At 37.1% G+C, this 22,012-nt stretch overlaps 1 protein-coding gene across 2 annotated transcripts in view; it reads right to left on the bottom strand.

Moving 5' to 3' along the window:
* Window positions 1-661: 661 nt before the first annotated feature.
* tnpo1 (transportin 1) overlaps window positions 662-22,012 on the bottom strand; it is a 30,352-nt gene continuing 9,001 nt past the window's right edge. The window contains exons 4-24 of one of the 2 annotated variants that reach the window (XM_056241368.1): window positions 21,822-21,928; window positions 13,819-13,952; window positions 11,883-11,964; window positions 11,610-11,732; window positions 11,080-11,198; window positions 10,838-10,898; window positions 10,174-10,345; window positions 9,932-10,084; window positions 8,974-9,199; window positions 8,706-8,877; window positions 8,362-8,448; window positions 7,744-7,851; window positions 7,412-7,570; window positions 6,726-6,813; window positions 6,512-6,610; window positions 6,328-6,423; window positions 3,761-3,836; window positions 2,368-2,467; window positions 2,205-2,279; window positions 1,978-2,104; window positions 662-972 (exon numbers count right to left, since the gene is read on the bottom strand). In XM_056241368.1, the coding sequence (XP_056097343.1) occupies window positions 1,997-2,104; window positions 2,205-2,279; window positions 2,368-2,467; window positions 3,761-3,836; window positions 6,328-6,423; window positions 6,512-6,610; window positions 6,726-6,813; window positions 7,412-7,570; window positions 7,744-7,851; window positions 8,362-8,448; window positions 8,706-8,877; window positions 8,974-9,199; window positions 9,932-10,084; window positions 10,174-10,345; window positions 10,838-10,898; window positions 11,080-11,198; window positions 11,610-11,732; window positions 11,883-11,964; window positions 13,819-13,952; window positions 21,822-21,928 (2,345 nt within the window). In that variant the 3' untranslated portion in view covers window positions 662-972; window positions 1,978-1,996. Of the gene's footprint in view, window positions 973-1,977; window positions 2,105-2,204; window positions 2,280-2,367; window positions 2,468-3,760; window positions 3,837-6,327; window positions 6,424-6,511; window positions 6,611-6,725; window positions 6,814-7,411; window positions 7,571-7,743; window positions 7,852-8,361; window positions 8,449-8,705; window positions 8,878-8,973; window positions 9,200-9,931; window positions 10,085-10,173; window positions 10,346-10,837; window positions 10,899-11,079; window positions 11,199-11,609; window positions 11,733-11,882; window positions 11,965-13,818; window positions 13,953-21,821; window positions 21,929-22,012 lie in introns of those variants that run through there. The other variant, XR_008805631.1, reaches the window with a different exon arrangement.

The following is a 22,012-nucleotide window of genomic DNA, read 5'->3' on the forward strand; positions in this document are numbered from 1 at the left end:
CAAACTAAGCAAAAAGAAATTGCGGATGTCTCAAATAAACAAAATGTGTGTTCAGGGTTCAATAGTTTGGATCCATGTCAAGCCACACTGGAAAGTGAGACTGGGATATTAAAGCCTCGTACAGAGCAATAAATCAGATGTTTGAACTGTTCAAACATCTTCACTGTGTTAATATGGAGTCTTCTCTCTTACTTTGCACATGCTAACGTAATTTACCAAGAAAATTTTTGAAAATAATAAATAAAGTTATGCAGTCATTCCTATTTTATTCCTTTATCTTCGCATCACTGCCAGTCTAATAATGAAAACCTTTTCACCATCAATGATATGAGAGGACTTACATTTCTAGTTACGTTACCTTTCAGACGAAGCGTCTAAAATATGGTACGGTTTTAGAATGTTTACTGTCTACTGCTGTGCATAGCTGGCCCACAAAATACGGTCTGCACACTTTCATGCAGTCGAGCTATACCCAACATCACCCCATGCAAAGGAACTTATGCTTAGCGTCCAGTGGAGATTTACATCACACCCACCCCTCTAAATGATACAGTCCAGAAAATAAACAAAACCTGTTTTTTTAAGCTTTCAGAGCTTGTCTCCAGGCACTTTCCTATGTCAGGAGTGCAACAATACCGAGTTTACACATATCTTCATGTCATTGTTTTTTTTTGAACCCCTGGATGCCCCGTTACATTAAGTGCCCTGGTGAATGAACGCTAACAACGTATTTTTTTTTCAGCCTCATGGTTGATTGTTATGACATGATGAAAAAGCTTTCCTCCCTATTTTGGTTTGGCTTGGCGAGGTGTCGTCGACTAGTGCCTTAGCTAACACTTCCCTCCCACCCCATCTACAGGGGTCCAGTGGGCCGTATGACTCCCTCCCCTGCTAGACCACCCTTCCCCCCAGGTAAAGGGCAACATATGCCCTGGGTATCAGAGGTTCCCATCCTGACCCATAGTGAATAAGCTGAAGAACAAGAGAGAAAGATATCAAATTAGATTCATGTTACACGTGCAGTATCATTAGTAAGTAGATATCAGTAACACTTTAAAATAACGAGCATTTAATGGAATGTCTACTGTTCATTGGGAGAAAATCTGTAGAATGGACTTAAATGTGATCAAATTTGAGCTACCTTATTGAAAGTAGGGCTGTGAAAAGATTAATCGCATCCAAAATAAAAAGTTTGTGTTTACATAATATGTGTGTGTACTTTGTATAATTATTTTGTATATATAAATACACAGACATGCATGTATAAATTTAAGATTTTTTTGTATTTATATAAAAAATATTTATATATAATATAAATGATATATAAATATATATACAGTATATACATGCAAATATTTCTTAAATATATACATGCATGTGTGTGTATTTATATATACAAAATAATTATACACAGTACACACATATTATGTAAACACAAACTTTTATTTTGGATGCGATTTGGCTCGTTTCACAGCCCTAATTGAAAGATTAATAAAGTTTCAAAAAATATTTAATAATGAACATGCATGGGGTAGAGTGTGCAGAATATAATAATTAACATAATAAATAATTAGTAATATTTAAACTGACTTTAAATTCAGCAAAAAAATCTGCACAATATAAACTCTACCGTTCAAAAGTTTGGGGTCAGTAGGATTTCTTTTTTTTTTTTTTATTCAGCAAGGATGCATTAAATCAATCGAAAGTCACAGTAAAGACACCTATACTGTCACAAAATGATTTCTACATTGATAATAATAAGAAATGTATATTGAGCAGCAAATCACCATATTAGAATGATTTCTGAAGGATATATAGGATATATATTTAACTGTGCATGCAGGCCTATTTATACGACATTTGCTTTTATATAGTAAAAACAACTGCGATGAAGTGAATGCTGTATAGCCTTATAAAGAAGCTTTGACACACTCCTCTAATAGAGAGTCTAGCTTAGAAAATCTCATGGAAAATTACCTCTTCAATCAGGTAACATCTACACCCCATAGAAGGCTGCAAGTCTCTCTTTGAGTGGAAGGGGAAACTGGTCAGAAAAGCGTCTCCAATTCTCGTCTCCAACCTGGTTCTTAAACCCATGCAAGATCTAACAGGGAACACGCACTTAAGTATGAAGCATACGTCCACAATCACCTTGAAGGTTTTCCCAACTCACAGACTCATGAAATATTTACACAGCGCTCTACCTTATAGAACATTTCTCGAAGATCGTCTTTTGGGTTCATCCAGGATGCTACAGCATCACAGAAAAATATAAAGTCCTGAAGAGGGATGGTAAAGAAAACAAAGAGGATCATTTTCGATTGTCAGAGCACTCAGAGAGACATCACTGAGAATATGGTGTCGTACCTGCACCACACCACCAGGGTTGACCGTGATCATGGTGCAGATTCCTCTGAACGCAGAGTCTTTTTCTTCATTGTCTCTTATATTGCGAAGAGAGGTGCACCTAGTGAAGGGAAGAACCAGTTTTCAAATAACAAGCCTGTGCGGTTAGTTTGCTTGTGGACTAACACAATCAACACAATATCATGACTATCACCTCAGAGCACCTTGGGACGAGCAAACGTCTTAAATCACAGAGATTGGTCAATCGAGAAACCAACATTTTTATCTTCTTTGTAATGAAAACATTCTCTTGTTGAAACCGAAAAGTAGCTTTCGGGTTTACCTGAAGAGTTCAGCTTGTTGCAATATTTCCTGACAATCCCACAATCATTTTTACAGAAAATTAAAATCTTATTTTTTAGCATCAATATCATTGGTTCTTAAACATCTACCTTCTTTAGAAATTATGTTAATGTTTATAAAGATCTTCAGCTGCTTTTGCGGTAAAACAACCTACTTCTTTATAAGAACAAGTACAACGCTTACAACAAATACAATGTCTATATAGCACCATGTATTCTGTCAGCTGCTAGTTTATAGAGTTAAACTAGTGCACGTTTTGGGGCAGGCATTCTGGGATAGAATCATGCAGCTAAAAGACTCCACATCTAATGGGGAGGAAAAATACTTTTTAAAGAAAGTTTTTTCATTTATCTTCTTTTTATCCATAGATAGCTAGCGCTTTTGTTTCCTGAAACCAGCAAGCATTTGATATTACCCCATGCACTCAATTAGTAGTTAGATAGCGACAATAAAAGACGAAAACAGAAGTGAAAACTGAAATAAATCAATTGAGAATACATGAAGGTGCTACTGAGGCAAATTAAACAACAAGACCTAGAGGGACAGGGTTAGTCACATGGTTGCCAATGATTTAGACTGAATCATACAGAACAGAGAGAAAGGTAGAGAGAAAGTGAGGGATGCCTTCTCTCAAATGTCTTGAATAGGCCTCCTGCCGTGTCTTCTTGCATGGCAGGAAGATATAAATATTACCCCAGCGAAATTGTATGCTTGGTATATACAACTCTGGATGTTTCTATACTAGCGCAAGGCATGAAGAAAAGCAGGAGCCTTTTCAAGAACACTGGGACAAGGTTTGGAGAGAAACTGAGCGAGTGAGAGAAAGACAGAAAGAAAGAAGGACAGAAAGAAAGAGAGAGAGAGAAATAAAGAAAGAAAAAGAGAGAAAGAAAGAAAGAAAGAAAGAAAGAAAGAAAGAAAGAAAGAAAGAAAGAAAGAAAGAAAAAGAGAGAAAGAAACAAAGAGAGAGAGAGAGAGAGCCATAAAGAGAAAAGCCAGAAGATAGACATAAAGAGGAAATGAATGAAATAAAAGATTGAATAATACACACCAGGGTCTTATAAACTGCTGTAGCATGGGTGCCACCTCTTGAGGACAAACGTAACCAAGACGACCAATTGTTATTGCTAAGGTAACGCAATCACGGTTATACAGCACCAAACGCCAACCAAGACATGAGCGAATGAGGGGGGAGGAGAAAACAAAAAGAAACAAACAAACAAACAAACAAACAGACAACTCAGAAACAGAACTCAACAGAATCTGTGTATGAGAATAAACACAAGATTTCACTAGTGCTCTTCACAGCCCCAGACTACAGGGTCAAATGTAAAAATATGACACTAAAAAACATAGATCTCGTTTAAGGGAGGAGTCTTAGAAAACACAGCTTCTTTACAGCTCAGAGAAACTTTCAGTCTCCGCCAAATGTATGTAACGTCTCTACATCACCATCATGATTGCATGTTCTTTTTTTCCCCCCCAAATCCCTGTTTTAGAGATGAAGACTACAGAAAACAATCTTGTTTAATAAGATTTTCTCCCTTAAACTCACAAAAATTTCTTCAGTAGAACAGAAAAGTCTTGTCTTTCTTTCTGTCTCTTTTAGTAATGCATATTACGCCAAGCGAACTACATGGAGAGGACTAGATTCCACCAGGATCTTAAGAGGCACAGAGGAGGGAGACCTAAGTTTAAGAGACACAAAACTATGCAACATTCTCATTAAAGACAGGCATTTATGAACAGTCCAATGAGACATGCAGAAAGCAGATGATTGGCTCATTAGAGAACGCAGTTCAGTGCAGGATGGGCTGATTCACAGTTAAGCACTGTCCACCATTATTATATTAATTAGTAGATAAACTCAATATCATAACATTAATGATATCAAACCTGCACCATAAAGAAGAGATCGACTACTGTTCAAAAGATCTTTTCAATGTTTCTTCAAAGTCTCTTACGCTCACCAAGGATGCCTTTATTTGATCGAAAATACAGTAAAAAACAATAATATCGTGAAATATTACATTTTTTTTTTTTATAAATAAAATGTATAAATACAAATATTATTTTAATATCATGTAGAAAAGGGAATCCAAGGCACTCTTCTTTAGAAAATTAAAAAGCCTTTATTAAACTGGCTCTATCATAAGATAGATAGAGCCAGTTTAATAAAGGCTTTTTAATTTTCTAAAGAAGAGTGCCTTGGATTCCCTTTTCTACATGACATTGAACTCTCGACCCCAAAGAGCACCTTCTAATACTTTTTTTTTAACTCCTTGAGCACCCTGGACCTTTTGTCTTTTTCTATTATTTTAATATATTTCAAAATGTATTTTATTCTTGTGATGGCAAAGCGGAAATTTTCAGAAGCCATTGCTCCAGTCTTCAGGGTCACATGATCCTTCAGAAATCATTATTTTGATCAATTTCTTATTATTATCAATGTTGAAAACGGTTGTGCAGCTTAACATTTTTGCGGAAACAGAATTGCGATTTGTTTTTTCAGGATTCTTTGTATAGAACGTTCAGAAGAACAGAATTTATTTAATTATTTTTTTTGTAATAACGTAAAAGCATTTACTGTCACTTTTGATCAATTTAATGCATCCTTGCTAAATAAAAGTATTCATTTGTTTATCTTACTGACCCCAAACTTTTGAACAGTAGTGAGTTAATAGACTTAATAGTTAGGACTTAGTCTTTGTGACATAAATAATCAAGACATCAGCAATCCTGCATCAAACATTAGCCGTCCTTGACTAAACAACATTCAACATCTATTGGCAGATATGCATTCACATTGAAAAAGAAAAGTAACTAAAACAACAGAAATAAATCGACAAACAGGAACACATCTACAAGTACCCTTGTTTCTTTAGGAGTATGTTTGGAGCATTACACTTCACCCTCATTTAAAAAAAAGGCATCAATGTCGGCGGCCATTACGGCTCAGACTAGAGCTTCAATTTGAGCAGTCCAATTAGAGTGGAGTGTAACTGGGATATATTTTGTGAGGTACAGGTGCTATACATTCATCTAAACACTACAAAACAGATTTAGTTTGAGTTTAGACGTTTTCTCTGAATTAAAAGGGGAAAAAAGGACTATTTAAAGTTAAAATTTTCAAGTAAAAAAAAACATTAAAATCAAAGACAGCAGGTCTTAATATTCCTTTCATGGCTGTTTTACATTTATCATTGTTTGCAATATCTCACTGACTGATGCTTGTGACTTAATTACAGTGATATTAACTCTACTTGCTAACATGGAATTCACCGTTTTATTAATCCACTTCAGTAAATACCATGGCTGGACTGTTACAAGGTCTGTTGTGTTAATTTCTGAAGACAGGATATTCTGAGGGAACTAACTTTGTATATAGAAAAAATGAGCATTACAATTGCTCTTATTCTTATCCATTACACAGTAAGTTAGTTAATATTCACATCAAGTTATCTTAAAACCTTTATCAAACCTTGTAAGGTCCACTTCCTGGAGTTTGTATGGAGATTAATAAGCACTGCGGAACGGGGACTGGGAGAGTTTGGGAAAGAAAGAGGGCGGAAACCTCTTGTGAGGGGTCAGCCTGGTCTAGCACCCCTCATATGGTACCTGTATTCTCCAGCAGAGTCTTGGGTGTGTTGGGTCTGTTTATGATCTCCACAAGCTGCTGTAAAACCATCGGGACATAAGGCTGCATCTCAGAACCTAAGCAGAGAGATAAATAGCATGTTAACCTTGAAGGTATAATGAAATGAGTGAAATCAATCACTGAAGATGATGATGAAACTCTCACCCATTTGAATAGATATCTCTCCAATGGCCCATGTTGCATTATTGCAGACTGATATCAATTCTGGGTTCAGGTTTGTGCCTAAGATAGGCATGAAGTTAGCTAGAAAGGAGAGATTAACACAAACAAACAATCAAACAAACAAAATTTAGTTCCTGAAGGTAAACCGAGATGGACGAAATTGAGAAAGTGTCAGGGAATACGTGCAACCACATACCAATGCAAGGTTTGACATGTTGGAAACAGGCTTTGGTCAAATCTCCCAACAGGGCAAAAGAACTCTGTCGAACCTCTGGCATTTTATCCTTTGAAAATACAAAAATCAAAAGACCATTTTTACAAGGCTAAAACAGTTTTTGCAAGCCTTTTTTCTTTACTCAATTTAAACAGGTGGACTGGGGTCTGGTTCGCAATTGGTATGAAAAGTGAGCCGTCCTAATTTCATAAAGTTAGCATGGTTGAACTCACTGTGGCACAAACACACCATGGTTCAGACCGAAAGTACACTACCTTTCATAAGTTTTGGGTCAGCAAGATTTTTGTTTTTGAAATAAATGAATACGTTATTCACACTAAACTGATCGAAAGTGACAGTAAAGACATTTATAATGTTACCACAGATTTCCAAACTTTTGAACATTAGCATAAATGAACAGAGACCGTCTCGGGTTACAAATATAACCATGGTTCACTGAGAAGGGGAACAAGACACTGCGTCCTAGGACGCTATGGGAAAGCCATGCGAGTTCCCGTTAGAAAGGGAACTGATGAGAGAGGAATTGAACTTGGGTTTGGACAAAGCAACCAAATGAAGTGTGAAACAACCAAATGGTATTGTTGAAGTACTGTTAGTTATATTAGTCTAAACACATACCACAAAGCCTTGTTATGCTGTATAGTTACCTGCATGCACTGGTACATGAGAGTGAGAATGTTGCTACGGGCAACAAGCTGTTCAATGTTCCCGCCGAGACCCTCTGCTAATCCGCTGAGCAGATCCAGAGCCACAATCATGAAATCTTTATCAGGAGCTTCATAAAACTCAGGCTGCGTCTGGTGAAGCTGTGTGACAGATAGAGAGAGATCATGTGATATCCACTATGTTGGATAATACAATGTTTTTAAATTATGCCCGTTTCTCATTTTGCAACACTTTTCACTCTCCAGTATTTTCTTTAAGCTAACAGTATTACAGAGAGATTTACGGAATGCTTGAGGTATGAGTGGTCCCTCACCACGGCATGGGCGAGTGTTTTCTGGACCAGGTTGACACAGCGTTGGTAGACAGGCTCACAGTATGGCAGGAAGCCACTCTGAAGGGCAGTGGCCACAGACGAGAGACACTAAAAGAGAAATGATAAGGATCTTGTTCTGAATCACAACCATCAACGACATACACTGACATGCAACATTTTAAACAATACAAATATTCAATTTCTTCTGACTTCTGCTGAATTAGTCCTTTTTTTCTGCATGCTTTAGAAAGGATGCATTAAATTGACCGAAAGTGACAGTAAAACATTTGTAATGTTACAAAAGATTTTTATTTCAAAATGCTGTTCTTTTTAACTATCTATTCATCAAGGAAACCTAGAATATCAGAATGATTTCTGAAGGATCATGTGACACTGAAGAAATTATGCCGAAAAGTCAGCTTTGCCATCACAGGATTAAATCATATTTGATAATACTAGAAATAGATACTTTTTTTAATTGTAATAATATTTCACAATATTACTGTATTTTTGATCAAATAAATGCAGACTTGCTGAGCATAAGAGACTTAAAAAAAAATCTTACCAACCCCAAACCTCTGAACGGTAGTTTGCATAAATGAAATGTTAGATCACTACCTCCAGTAAGGGAAAGAGGTCTTTATCTTCATCTTTTAGCTGGTTCCATTTTTGTATCAATGGAGGCATCAGCATCTGAATATATTCCTGCAAATAGAGCACAGTGCATGTGAACAACAACACACATAAAGTCGTCATACATGTGTTTATTAATCTTACACAGGCAGTTACTGAAAAGTTACTGGCAGACAAAGCAAGAGAAATGTTGATTATAATTTTATTAAATACTTAAATTACAAATAGTTTATTTGAATTCAAATGTTCTACCTCTACTGTATATGTTTGAAAAATAAAGATATGTGCCTGACACAAAAGAGTTTGTGTTTATTTGATCGTGCAATTACTGGTTTGTTGAGATGGTGGCCCACAGAATCAGCCAGAGTCCCAATGGCATCATAGAGAATTAGTAGGTTCTTGTGCTGGTATTTACTGAAAGCAAAGACCAACGTGTCCAAAATATAAGCAAGGTACGGCACCAGCTCAGTGCAAGCCTCCTCTTCAAGAGTAGCAAAGGCACTGTGGGAGGAAGAGTAAGAGTCAGAGATTAAAAGAGGATAAAAAGAGATCTCAGTTGATCTTTAAACAAGACATACAATATTGACACATGCTCACCTGCAGGCGGCCTCTTGGACGCGTTTGTTGCTGTCAAGTATCCGTTTGAGCAGTTCAGTCATGAGCGGTTTGAGGTAGGTGTCGGGGGGCTGGCTAACAACCCAGTGTGCATAGCGGCTCAGAGTCCAGCAAGTGATGGATCGAACCAGCGCCTTCTTATCAGAGAGACACTGTACCAGATGTGGAATCAACTCTGGCAAGTAGGCGATCATCCCCTGCATACAGCCTAAAGAAAAGAAGGGAAATACTTGTCAAAAAAAGAGAGATGGAGGTCACACTTTATTAATATATTCATTATAATTGACTACATGTACTTGGTGTGCAAATCTTTTTTTGAAGTTGCTAGTAATTACACATTTTTTCATTAGTACAGTAATTAACTAAAGTGACGCGTAATTTGTGTTACACTAACACATTCAAATAAAGTATTACCCAGTTAAGATATACATTTATTTGTTAAACAAAAAGTATACATATATAGTACAGTCCAAAAGTTGGGGCCAATAAGATTTATTTAAAAAAATAAATACTTTCTTTCTGCATGGACCCTTTAGATTGCTAAAAAGTGACAGTAAAGATATCTTTACAAAGATTAAAAAAGAAAAGAAAAAAAAAGCTGTACTTTTGAACTTCCCATTAATCAAAGAATCCGCGAAATGTACGGTTCCCATACGTTTTCAACATTCATAATATGAAATGTTTATTGAGCACAGAATGATTTCAGAAAGATCATGTGACACTGAAGACTGGAATAATGATGCCATCAAAGGAATAAATAACATTAATTTGACAGTTATTTTGAATTGTAATAATATTTCACAATATTACTGTTTTTACTGTATTTATGATAAAAATAAATAAATGCAACCTTGGTGAACATAAGTGATTTCTTTCAAAAAACATTTTCAATCCTTTGCTTTGTGTGAATCATATGCGTTTGTGTATAATTTTTGAATACCTTCAGCAATGGCTCCCAGTACAAGTATGCCCGACTCTTTAATAAGCCACTCTGGATGGAACAGTAGTTCTTTCAGTAGAGGAAGAATATGCAACAGCAAATCATCTCTGAAAACATTCGCCAAGACATCCAATGCAGCAGCAGAACATTTCCCTACACACATCAGAAAAAAACAATGAAGACACAAGCAAACATTGAGGACTTGGCTGAGTCTGTCATTTCTAAACTTCACCGTTTCTTACTCAAGTTCCAGTCTGAAATAGTTTCATCGTCATCCAAATCATCTTCATCATCCTCCTCGTCCTCAATGGAGTCTCCTCCCTCGTGTTGTTGGGCAACGGTGCGTGAGCGATGGAACCTTGGGCGAATGTCCTGCTCATTGTCTGGGATTGCTTCATCCTCCTCAACATCACCCTGAAAATCATTTACTTATTAAAAGATTAAGCTTTCTAGTTGTTTTTTGCACAAACTTTTTGTCTGACACGGTGTCAGGAATGTACAACACAAAATGTGTTCCTATAATTAGCTTTTTTCTGACTTTTTTTTTTTTTTTTACTCTGATCATTCATTTCAAGCTAACTAGATGCTTTGGAACTCAAGAGTCTTAACATGAAAGACAGAGATATGGAAAATAAAGTGCTACTAAATTTGTATATGACAGCCAAATTTAAACCAAAGGACAATGTGGGGTTATTTTAATGTGGTTTAGCATCGTAACCAAATCACATGTTGGTTGTGCGCATAAACTCAATGGCAAATCACAAGTGTTTTATTTAGTCTATTTGCCCCAGTCTGATCCACAGATGTGTGTTTTATGTTTCACTTCTGTTTGGGGCGGCATACAAAAATGTCACAATCAGCTGATACTCAAAAAGAAGCTTTAAAACCAGAGAGAGAGAAACTGACCTTCAACAGGATTATGTCAATTTCAGAGTATTTCATTCCATTCACAAGAACTGGTGTCAATCTGTCACAAAACATGGAAAAACATGACTGATCCTGATAAAGATGATGTTTTTTAATCAAAAAGACGTGTGTGTGTGTGTGTGTGTGTGTGTGTGTGTGTGTGTGTGTGTGTGTGTGTGTGTGTGTGTGTGTGTGTGTGTGTGTGTGTGTGTGTGTGTGTGTGTGTGCGCGCATGTGCTCACTTGTGCAGGTGTCCACACAGAACCTCCTTACACACAGGTTGCTCAGCAAGAGTGAGCCAAAACTCACAAGCCTCCAAAGCAACATTTTCATCTTGATCCTGTGTCCTCTGCAACATGTACTGAGAAACAGAAGTAGAAATAGAAACAAAGACTTTGAGCCTTATTCATGAAACACGAGCACAGAGCATAATTGTGTGTTAAAAAATCTCCAAAATATTTCTTACAACAAAAAAAAAACTATCCCACTGAATGTAATGTAAGAATAGTTTTACGTACAAACAACACAGAAATTAATTTTGCTCACGTTTCATAAGTAAGGCTCATCGATTCCATTTTTAACAAATTAGTCCACAAAAGTCTAGCTAAAGAAAGTCCACAAGAGGCTGCTGTTGCTCAATTTTGCCTCTCTGGGATTTGCTGGGCAAATGTATCATTAAAAATGTACAACCAGGTCAAAGTTCTCTTTCAGCGCTCATGTAATAGAGTTATATTAGGTTTTTTATTAGGAGCTACAGGAGGTGTGATCTAACCTCGATGATGTTGTGCATTTGAGGAAGGAGACGGTCTAGTCGGACTTCCAAAAGCATGACTAAAGCTCTGCACACGTTCTTCCTCACTTCTGGCTCCTCATCACCTGCCAGTGCAAACAGGTTCTGAGGTACAAAGACACATGCATAAATATAAAAAAACATAATAAATCACAATAATCAAAATTTTTGGATCATAATTCTATAATATGGAATAGTTAGGTTAAGCACATGACAGAATTCAAATTTTTGACATGTCAGGTTTGGAGGTAGTACCTCAATGAAAGGATCTATGTGCAGCATTAGGGCCTGTGTTCTGCTGATGATGAACTGGTTGACACAGGCAATGGCGTGAGACCTACAACAGACAACAAGCACAGTATATATCAAACAATTCTGAACAATTGTTCAGCAAATTGTAATGTGTATATATATACATACGTGTAGATATATCACAAACATTTCAGGGCCAGTATGTATGTAGTTGACACTCCAACACAGTAAGTGGCGGTACTGCACCTTAACGCTGGTTGTCAGCCGTCATAAAACGGAAAAAGACGACGCAGTGAGTGCTTCTCAACTGGAAGGCTGCGCCCTAGTAAGGCTGCATATCTAGGCTGCCAAGTCATCAAGCTCCGTCAAAAGCCGTCTCAATTTGATTGATCAATGGAAGGCAGTCTTTGTTTCGCGTTCCTCATTCAGCTTATTTTCAAGGATGCATCATCTGTATCCTTTCCGTCCTTCAGTCACCCACAATCCTTTGCACACATTCCAATTCACATTTCATAATTCAAAAGAGAATTAGCAAAAAATGAATCGGAACTGAGCTCATCCAATTTCATTATGCAATGCAAGACAAAAACATGATTTCGGAGGTGAAGGCATTTTTTTTTGTTGCTGTAAATCAATCACATTATGCTATGTCTAATAAAAAAACCACTGGGAGACCACAAGCAATTGTCATTCTCTGTATTGCATTAATAGAAAGTCTGTTTATATAAAGACTTTGAATAGTATAATTACTCAACTCAACTTTTTATAAAGTTGAGTTCCACAACTAATTTTAAGAGTTTGTTTTCCTGCCATGACCTTAAGTGAGGAAACATTTATGACGTAGCAATGCACACTTACTAGACCATCTCATTTTAGTGCTTAATGCTGAGGAGGACTCTAGTCTAGGGCTGGGCAAAGTGGCCAAAAATTTTCATATCAGTAATTATCAAGATAAATCTCAAATTTGTATTTCTTTCATGTTTAAAGGCCGATTTTTGCTCCTGAGTAAAAGTTGTAGAAACCAGACCAGTTTTTATCATCAGAACATGGCAAACACTCACCAAACAAGGTGAACATTTCACAAATTAAAATGACATTTTTGTCTCTTAGAAATGCACAGTAACTACATTATATCGTGGCTTTATGTTTCTTCTGTTTTCGGCATCAGTGTTGTTAATGTCAGAGCTGTTTCGTCTGGTTTAAATCACGAGGCCTTTGATTTGTGGTTTGTATGAGAGAACTTTGCACCGAACTCAAGCACTTCTCACAGGATCTCAGAGCGCGTTTAGTGGTCGCATGATTGAGATGGTCAATGAGAAATTGCGTTCGCTCTGAGCTCACGCTGCGGTGTGTTTTGAGCCGAACTGTTAACATTTCCATAAGGCGCGCGGTTCAAACGAGCCAGCTCTGACGCAACAGGAATGGCAGAGCTTATCAATGCGACGGTCTGCAACATGCATGCGCAGCATTATCTGCATAGTGCACAAACATTATATCGAGCACTTATTAAACTTTTGTTATGATTTCATCTAGGAAAATTATATTGCGATATATCGCCCAGCCCTACTGTAGTCTACAAGCCTCAGAAGGACTGGACTAGGAAGGACACAGCCTCACTAGGATGCAGACTTCCAATTGAGAAGCTTCCAATGTTTAGCCAATATGCACAAAATCATGTTGGAGGAGATGACAGACAAAAGCAAGACACAGTGTGGGAGTTTTTTTGGATTGCGTAAAAAAGACGGGGCGGCGTTAGACACTCCTGTTGGAGGAGATGACAGACAAAAGCAAGACAGTGTGGGAGTTTTTTAATTGCGTAAAATGATATTTTTTCCTTCCTTTTTTTTCTATAGATATCACAATAATATTGTTATTATGTTATTGTGTTAATGTGGTTTCATACAGCTATGCTCCATCAGGGAACACATGCTTGTCTTACCTGATCTTGGGGCTATTGTGCTTGAAAAACTGCAGGAACTTCGGGATCATCACATTGAGCGGGCGGTCCAGCATGTCACTGTCCAGGATCTCAGCAGAGTCCTCACAGATCTTTTGCAGAGCTCCAAAAGCCCCCTGAAGGACAAACACAGCAGGAATGGAACAGAGACAAATCATATATTTCCCCTTTACACTGAACAACCTCAAATTGTTTTATCTAAAATGCTTCCATTACAATCAATCAAACTGCCCAAACCAGCAATGAATGTCAGACTGTGACACAGGGGCCTTCAGCTAACAGACACGCCATTTCTATTTTTGGCATGACGTGCAGCCAGTGCTGCTGAAAATAAAATATAATACTTTTGCCGTTGCCTCAAGCTCACTGCTGGCTCATGGACTGTCTACACTGAAGGTGACATGCAAAGCAGACAGCCAAAATCATTCATTTAAGGGAGAGTTTATAGTAGAACCTGGGAAATACTGTAGTGGCAGAGAGACAGAGAGGGCGTAATCATTTTTAACCATATTTAAGCAACTGGACAGTAAAGAATAATTTTTTTTTTTAAATCAACTCTTACACCAATGCACAAGGATACAACTCAACATATAATCACCCATACAGAAAGGAAACATCTTCTCAGGGTAATAACTGAAATCTTCATTGGAGTAACGTGGGTCTTGGACAGTGATCTGTTCAGTAGGCACTACGGACCTGGCTACCCTGGACAAATTTATAGATTTGTTGCAAAACAAATTGACATTTTCATAGCCTGTACACAGTATATGTGAGTGAGAGAAAATAATAAATATTAATAATAATATCAAAAATAATAATTATAGTACTTTTTCGTATTAATTATTATTGTCAATATATTAACTGTTGTACATAGGCCCATGCATGGATTAAGCTAACCCTGCTTGTAGCGCTACAAGTATTGATAGATTTACGGCTGGTGAGGCTGTTGACCTTTATGAGGTCAACTTAAGCTTGTTTCTGTCACTGTAAAAAAATATTAAAAAATAAAAATAAAAAAGGTAATTGAGACTTTTTTTTCGCAGAACTGCGTGATATGGAGTTGCAGTTTCATGTTATAAAGTCAGAATTGTGAGATCGCAATCGCGAGTAAAGTTAAAATTGCACCTTTTTTTCATTCAAATGTTGAAATAAAAAGTTGCAATTATCTTTTGGTGATGGGTGGTGATGGCGCAGTGGATAAGACACATGCCTTTGGTGTGGAAGACCCGGGTTCGAATCCACTGTGAGACACCAATGTGTCCCTGAGCAAGACACTTAACCCCTAGTTGCTCCAGAGGCGTGCAACCTCTGACATATTTAGCAATTGTAAGTCGCTTTGGATAAAAGCGTCAGATAAATGTAAATGTAAATCTTTTACTTTTTTTTTTTTTCCACACTTAGTGAATGAATAAAATATACTTTAATATATATTTTGACATGCAGCTAATTTCGCTAAATTATTAAGTGATTTAAACCAGCTAAATTCAGTCTTGAACAACTTTCAAAACCTCAGAGAAAAGGATCTGGTAGAGAACAATGCCAAAGCCAGACCCACCCAAACCATCAAGCTTCCTCCTGATCTCACAGACGTTCCACCTGTAAGGAATCTAATCAGGTCACGAGCACAAACGGCGCCGTGGCAACGAGCTGTCTGGTTCGCTGTCGCTATGGCAACTGTATCCACTGTCAGCTTGCACTTTTTCAGAGATGGCACATTTTGAGCTGAGAGGAACACAGAGAGGAAGCCTCTCGTCTCTCAAGGTTAAAACCAAAGACTATGGATTTTCAGAATACTGTAATTTAAAGGTAATTATGTAAAATCCAAATAAGCTTTACAAATATTTATTAGAAAGGGTTTTTCAATGAATTATAAACAATTATTGTACATGCGCAATTGCGCATGTGGAACAGTCCTTAATACTAACACTTTACAGGCGGAAGACAATTAAAGTCACAGTTCCAATAACTTAGGCAACCCTCAACAATGTGAGTAAATCACTCACATATGCGACCAAATTTCAAGCTAGGTGATTAAAAATGTGTCTTTAATTAGCCAATGGCTAGAAAATTGTTTGATTCCAATTGTCTGTGATCGAGTTAGAAGCAAAAAATAAGTTTAGCACAGATATAATCTCAATGGGTCTCATTCATGAAACACGAGCAGAACGAATTTTTGTGTAAATCGTGTGTAAAGTGGTGCTGGCGTAAATTTTCGGATTCATTAAAATGTTCGTATTTTCCAAATGTTAGTTGGTACACAAGAAATCTACACCTGCTCCCAGCCACGCGTAAATAGTGCGCTTAACACCCGAACGTTTTGCTCATTAATAAGGCTGCATTTTAATTCACCTTAATCAGGTACATATTTGCACAGCATTTTGAAAAAATATTATAATTACATACGGTTTTTCTTATTATGAGAGCCAGTAATAGCATCTGCGATGGTGGTCCTTCTCCAGTTTAAATACTATTTTTCCGAAGTGAACTAATTCGTTTTTTGCTCTCAAGCTTAATGTCGAACCATTTTCTTCTCACTTCTGGGAATGTTCGATTAACAGATGAAACTCCATTAACTGCATCTAATATGCTGCCATGCTTCCTTTTTTTAGGACCCGATACGCCACTATGTACGCTTGAAAATAAAATGTGGCGTTTTGAATAAACTTCTGATAATAAAACTTCAATTTCTGCATCTGAGAATTTTTTTTTTCTCGCATTCATGTCATATGATGCCCATATATAGTTGTCAGCTAGATTTAATGGGCGGGATTTATGGTAATTGAGAATGAACGTGCACGCGCATCCCATTTACGACTGATTGGAATTCATTAACACACACACACACATTTCACTATCACATCTGACGTTTAAGAAGTATTTGTGAATCAGGAGAAGAGTTTTCGGGAAGGTCTCTTTACGCGCAAATCACTCGCATATTTACTCGTATATTTACGAATATTTCATGAATGAGACCCACTGCCTGCTGAGCTTTACGCACCGTCGTTTGGCTGAGAGCGCCCTCTGTCGCTTTCTTTCACACTCGCGCACTCAACATGAGAGAAAGAGAGAGGCTTTTACACATGCCACGTAAAGAGAATAGACGAGCTAGATCTAAATGCAGGGCTCGACAGGACTGCTCGATGGCCAAGAGTTGACAGAACTGTCACTGTCCCGATCGGGGCCGTGCTGCATTGTCATGAAAGTTTATCATTTGCATATTTATAATATTTTAGCCTTGCCAATTTAAACATTCAAGCGCAAGAAGACACAAAAGATAACTCGTGCGGGTCTGACAGAAAGCAGAGTCTGACAGGACGCAAATACTTATTTGAGCTCTTTCATGTCTTCTTGCACTTGAACTGATGCCCGTCTTGGCAAGTATCCTAATAAACATAGTCGGTTATGTCTTTAGTAAATGTAAACATTCGAGATAGAAAACGCATGTGTAACAGTATCAGAATGATGAATGCATTGTCTTACAGTGACATCAGCCTAATATACTACCTGCTGCTGTCGGTTTTTAATGTTAATCAAACAACAAAAGACTCACTACACTACAAAACAAATTTTTAAAAAATCACCCCATGCTCTTGACTGCAAAACTTTTGAAACTATAATAAGGATTAGGCTAATCTATATTTAATTTATACAGTGAAGACTATGCTATTTTACAGTGTTTAGTGTTATTTTACATTTGATTACTTTATTCATTGACTACTATATTTTTACGTTTGATTATTTGTTATTTTATTACACTGTTTACTTGTCTTTAACAGTGTTTGAAATTTAAATTTTATATTATATATGTAGAATTTGTTCATTTGCATTGTTCTTGCATTCCATGAAAAAAGTCTGGAGGGTAAAATAAAAATGTTACTGTGAAGTTGCATATTTAAAGCTAGTGTCATGAGAAAGCAAACTATCATCATGCAGGCAGCCAACAGAAACATATAAACGAATCAGAAAAGCATTCGATTTTAGTTCTTTTTTTATCGTCACTGTAATACATATTTTGTTATTTTCCTTAGATAAAATCATCAAGTGTTCTAAAATAGAAGCAAATAAATTGTGAGTAAATGTGTTAATTTCAATGCTATGGCGTTTGTGTAGATATTTAAAGATGGTCATCGTTCAGCACTATTTTATGTGTTATGTTTGTTTTCATTCAGCATCCATATAAAAAACTATCGGTGGATTAATCGGTTATCGGTCGGCATGGTCCAACCTAGTTATCGTTATTGGTGAAATCCACTATTGGTCGACCTCTATTAGTAATTAGTGTGAAATGCACTAAACCAATAAACTATGATTCAAAGGTCAGAATCATCTTAACCATGCCAACTAGATAACAACATATGACATCTCTGGACGTTAAACCCATTACAAAGAGCAAAACCACTCTGCCCAAGCTAAATAAAGTCATCCCTGACATTCTGGAAATGTCTCTCAACTGCTTCAGACTTCATGTAGCAACATGAGTACCCACATGCCACAACCAAACTAGAAGATCACAGCGGTGGATGGATGCATTCTCCTTTTTACACACACACACACACACACACACACACACACACACACACACACACACACACACACACACACACACACACACACACACACACACACACACACACACACACACACACACACACACACACACACACACACACACACACACACACACACACACACACACACACACACACACACACACACACACACACACACACAGCTAAGTTGCCAGCTGCTTATTTTACTCCTTATGGTTCCTCATAGAAACTTTAAACTAGGTCATGGGTTTAATTCTAAGTCAAGTCAGTTCATCTTGGGCATCTATTTTCTATGCAAGTAATAGGCATTCAAGCACATCTACGTGAAGAGATAAAAGATTAAAATCTCCAAAAGTGTTTAGAGTGTGTCAATAATATATTTAAAATAAGAAATGCAGTAGCAGTATAATATATTTAGTTTCTTGAGCTTAAATCACACTATATGCTGTAATTTCCAGGTGGATACATTAAATGCACATTCAGGAGTAAATAAACTATTAAAAGGCAGACTCTCATTCCTGCTGCCTGCCACTATATTGAGGCTTAATATTTCTCCCATACATTTATCTACGAGTGGTTCGTCTCCTCCTCCCCCATATAATGTCTCTGGCATGGTGCTCAGCATATTCCAAGCAGTTGAGCTAGAGGAGCACATGCATAGCTGTGGAGGACTGCATTTCATTGAAAGATAGCATGGGCATGTAAGAGAGATTCCTCACAAGTAACTTTGATGTAACTGCATCTTTCAGGCACATGCACACCCCTAATTACAGATGCATATTCTACATAGTCAGACCGCATGCTGCATCAGGATTTGCCAATAATTACAGGCAGAGGGTGTGACATTCCACACACACACCCCAAGCAATGTAATGTGCATGTAATTTGACACATTAAAAAATAAGAACAAATATTTGTAATACAGTCTAGGTAAAACAGACTAACTAAAGTTTTTTTTCTTTTCTTAAAAAAAAAATGTAGTCAGTATAAATATTTTAATGTTTTTGAAAAAAGTCTCTTATGCTCACCAAGGCTGCATTTATCTAATCAAAAATACAATTTTAAACATTAACTTTTGTATCGTTTCTGAATAAAAGTAGTCATTCTTAAAAAGAAATCTTACTGACATAAACTTAAACAAAAAATAATTTAATTCACATATACAGTGGCATTCAAACATGCACCTATTTTGCGTTTTTATAACTTGTTCTAAGTTTTTTTTTTTTTCAAAAATTATATTATCATCATGACAATTTAAGTTAAATCTGAATTGAATTCATTAATTTCAGAATATCTTGGTTATTCATTCATCCCCTCTCATGAGAAAATCGTTTGTACAATTTACAGTTAATGTCTATTTCTCTTTTTATGTAACACTTCAAAACCCTAAAACTTAGTCTAATTTACAGGTTTAAATTAGACATATTCAATTCGATTTTTTAATGTGGACTGTTGAACAGCACTGTCATGTAGGAGAAGGACAGGAGAGTCTGAAAGTGTGCAGTGCACAGTCTCCAAACCTGTGATCACATCTGATCTCCCCAGTAGAAAATAACTGGCCTCAATCTGTGCTAACAAGCCTGCTCAGCAAGTGTCTCGCAGTCACACAGGGCAGAGCATTGTACTGCGAGTTCATGTGTGTGGGTGTGTGACATAAAATTTACTCAATTACTGCACACAGGCACATAAAAGTCCTATTTTCGGGATGACAAGTGTGGGTTCACCAGGGGTATGTCTGTACTTAGAACACAGAAACTGGTAAAGCAAATTTTACAAAGCATTTCCCTATATTAAAGGCCAAACCTCCAATTTGCAATCTTAATCTATGCAACATCAAAACAGAGATAGGTTTGTGTGCGCATGGGTACATGCACACTGTACTGACCTAATGCCAAAACTTCAGCTGCTTAGCCTTGAGTCCAGATGCTCAGGGCTCAAAGAGTTTTACGTACATGCATCAGCAAATCAAATTCGTCCAAAGGGATACTAATGTTATTGCATAGATAATGACAGTGGGGACTGAAACTAGTCTCTAAATGTACGTATATAATAATAATAAATAATGTTTTATTTATATATTTGCTATTACAAATTTATAAAAACAGATTGATCCAGTTCTAGCTTCTAAATGGTCAATATAGCATTCTAGCAAAATATGGTAAATGGTAAATGGACTGCATTTATATAGCGCTTTCACTGACCCAATGGCCACCAAAGCGCTTTACAATTTGCCTCACATTCACCTATTCACTCACTCATTCATACACCGACGGGCGACGGCAGCCATGCAAGGCGCTATCCAGCTCGTCGGGAGCAGCTGGGGTTAGGTGTCTTGCTCATGGACACCTCGACACTTGGTCAGGTGGAACCGGGGATTGAACCACCAACCTTCCGGTTTGTAGACAACCCACATGAACCACTGAGCCACTGCCGCCCACAAAATATGTATAATATATGGTGCGTACACATTCACACTATGTCGAATATCAATATTATTACCTAATAATTGTGAGAGGACAAATCAACCAAATCAGGGTTTTAACTTGTAAAAAGAATTCATATCAGAATCTCATGATTACGGTAATTATGACAGTGTGCCGTGAACGCACCAATACCAATAGTAGCAGATAAGATGTAAAACACCTGTTGACCATATCACTGCACAGCACCCTATAGCGGATTGTTATTTTTGCTAAATAAAATTATAATATTTTTGAATTATTATTAATTAGGCCTATTTACATTACCATTCAAAAGTTTGGGGCCAGTAAGATGTGTTGATGTTTTTAAAAGAAGTCTCTTATTTTCACCAAGGCTGTATTTATTCAGAAATTGAAGATATTGTGAAATATTATTACAATTAAAATAACTTTTCTATGAATAGTATTTTAAAATGTAACGTATTCCTGTGATTGTAAAGCTGAATTTTCAGCATCATTAGTCCAGTCTTCAGTGTCACATGATCCTTCAGAAATCATTCTAATATGCTGATTTGCTGCTCAAGAACACAACCATCCGAACTAACATATTACAAACTAAGTATTTGTACACAAGCTTGAAACAATCTTCAACAAAACATTACAACCAAACACAGAGACCAATAACAAACCAACTAAATCAATGACAGATGTAAAAATCCCACAGAGGGCAGTTTGATGATCACATTCCTTTCACATCATGAAGCCAAGCAGAGAAACCTCCCTGTGGAGAAATGCTGCAGTTCATGTGTATCAGCAAACCTCAGATATACTGCTGAGAGCTTAGATCATGAAGCATTGAGCTACACTACAGGTTTAAATGAGAAGTCCGCAACATCCATCATCACACAGCTCCACTTAGAGGGACAAAGAGAGAAAGAAACATAGGATAATGCGAGAAACACGAGGAGGAGAGAAAGGACTGCAGACAGCTTCAGAAAGAGTGTGTGCATCTTACTTCACAAGTGTTATAGTCCTCTGAGTCCAGCAGTGAACAGAGTTTAGGTAGAAGCTCCGGCCAATTCTGTAACTCCCCTTTAGAGGCTATAGTTGTGATCAGAATACCTGAAGAACACAAACATATGCACATAATGCACCATTTACAGTAGACTAGTCTGTATAGCATTTTAGAAAATGAATGGACAGTCT

This window comes from Rhinichthys klamathensis, unplaced genomic scaffold (genome assembly GCF_029890125.1).
Source record: "Rhinichthys klamathensis goyatoka isolate OS25496 unplaced genomic scaffold, OSU_Roscu_1.1 h1tg000639l_1, whole genome shotgun sequence".
NCBI lineage: Eukaryota > Metazoa > Chordata > Actinopteri > Cypriniformes > Leuciscidae > Rhinichthys > Rhinichthys klamathensis.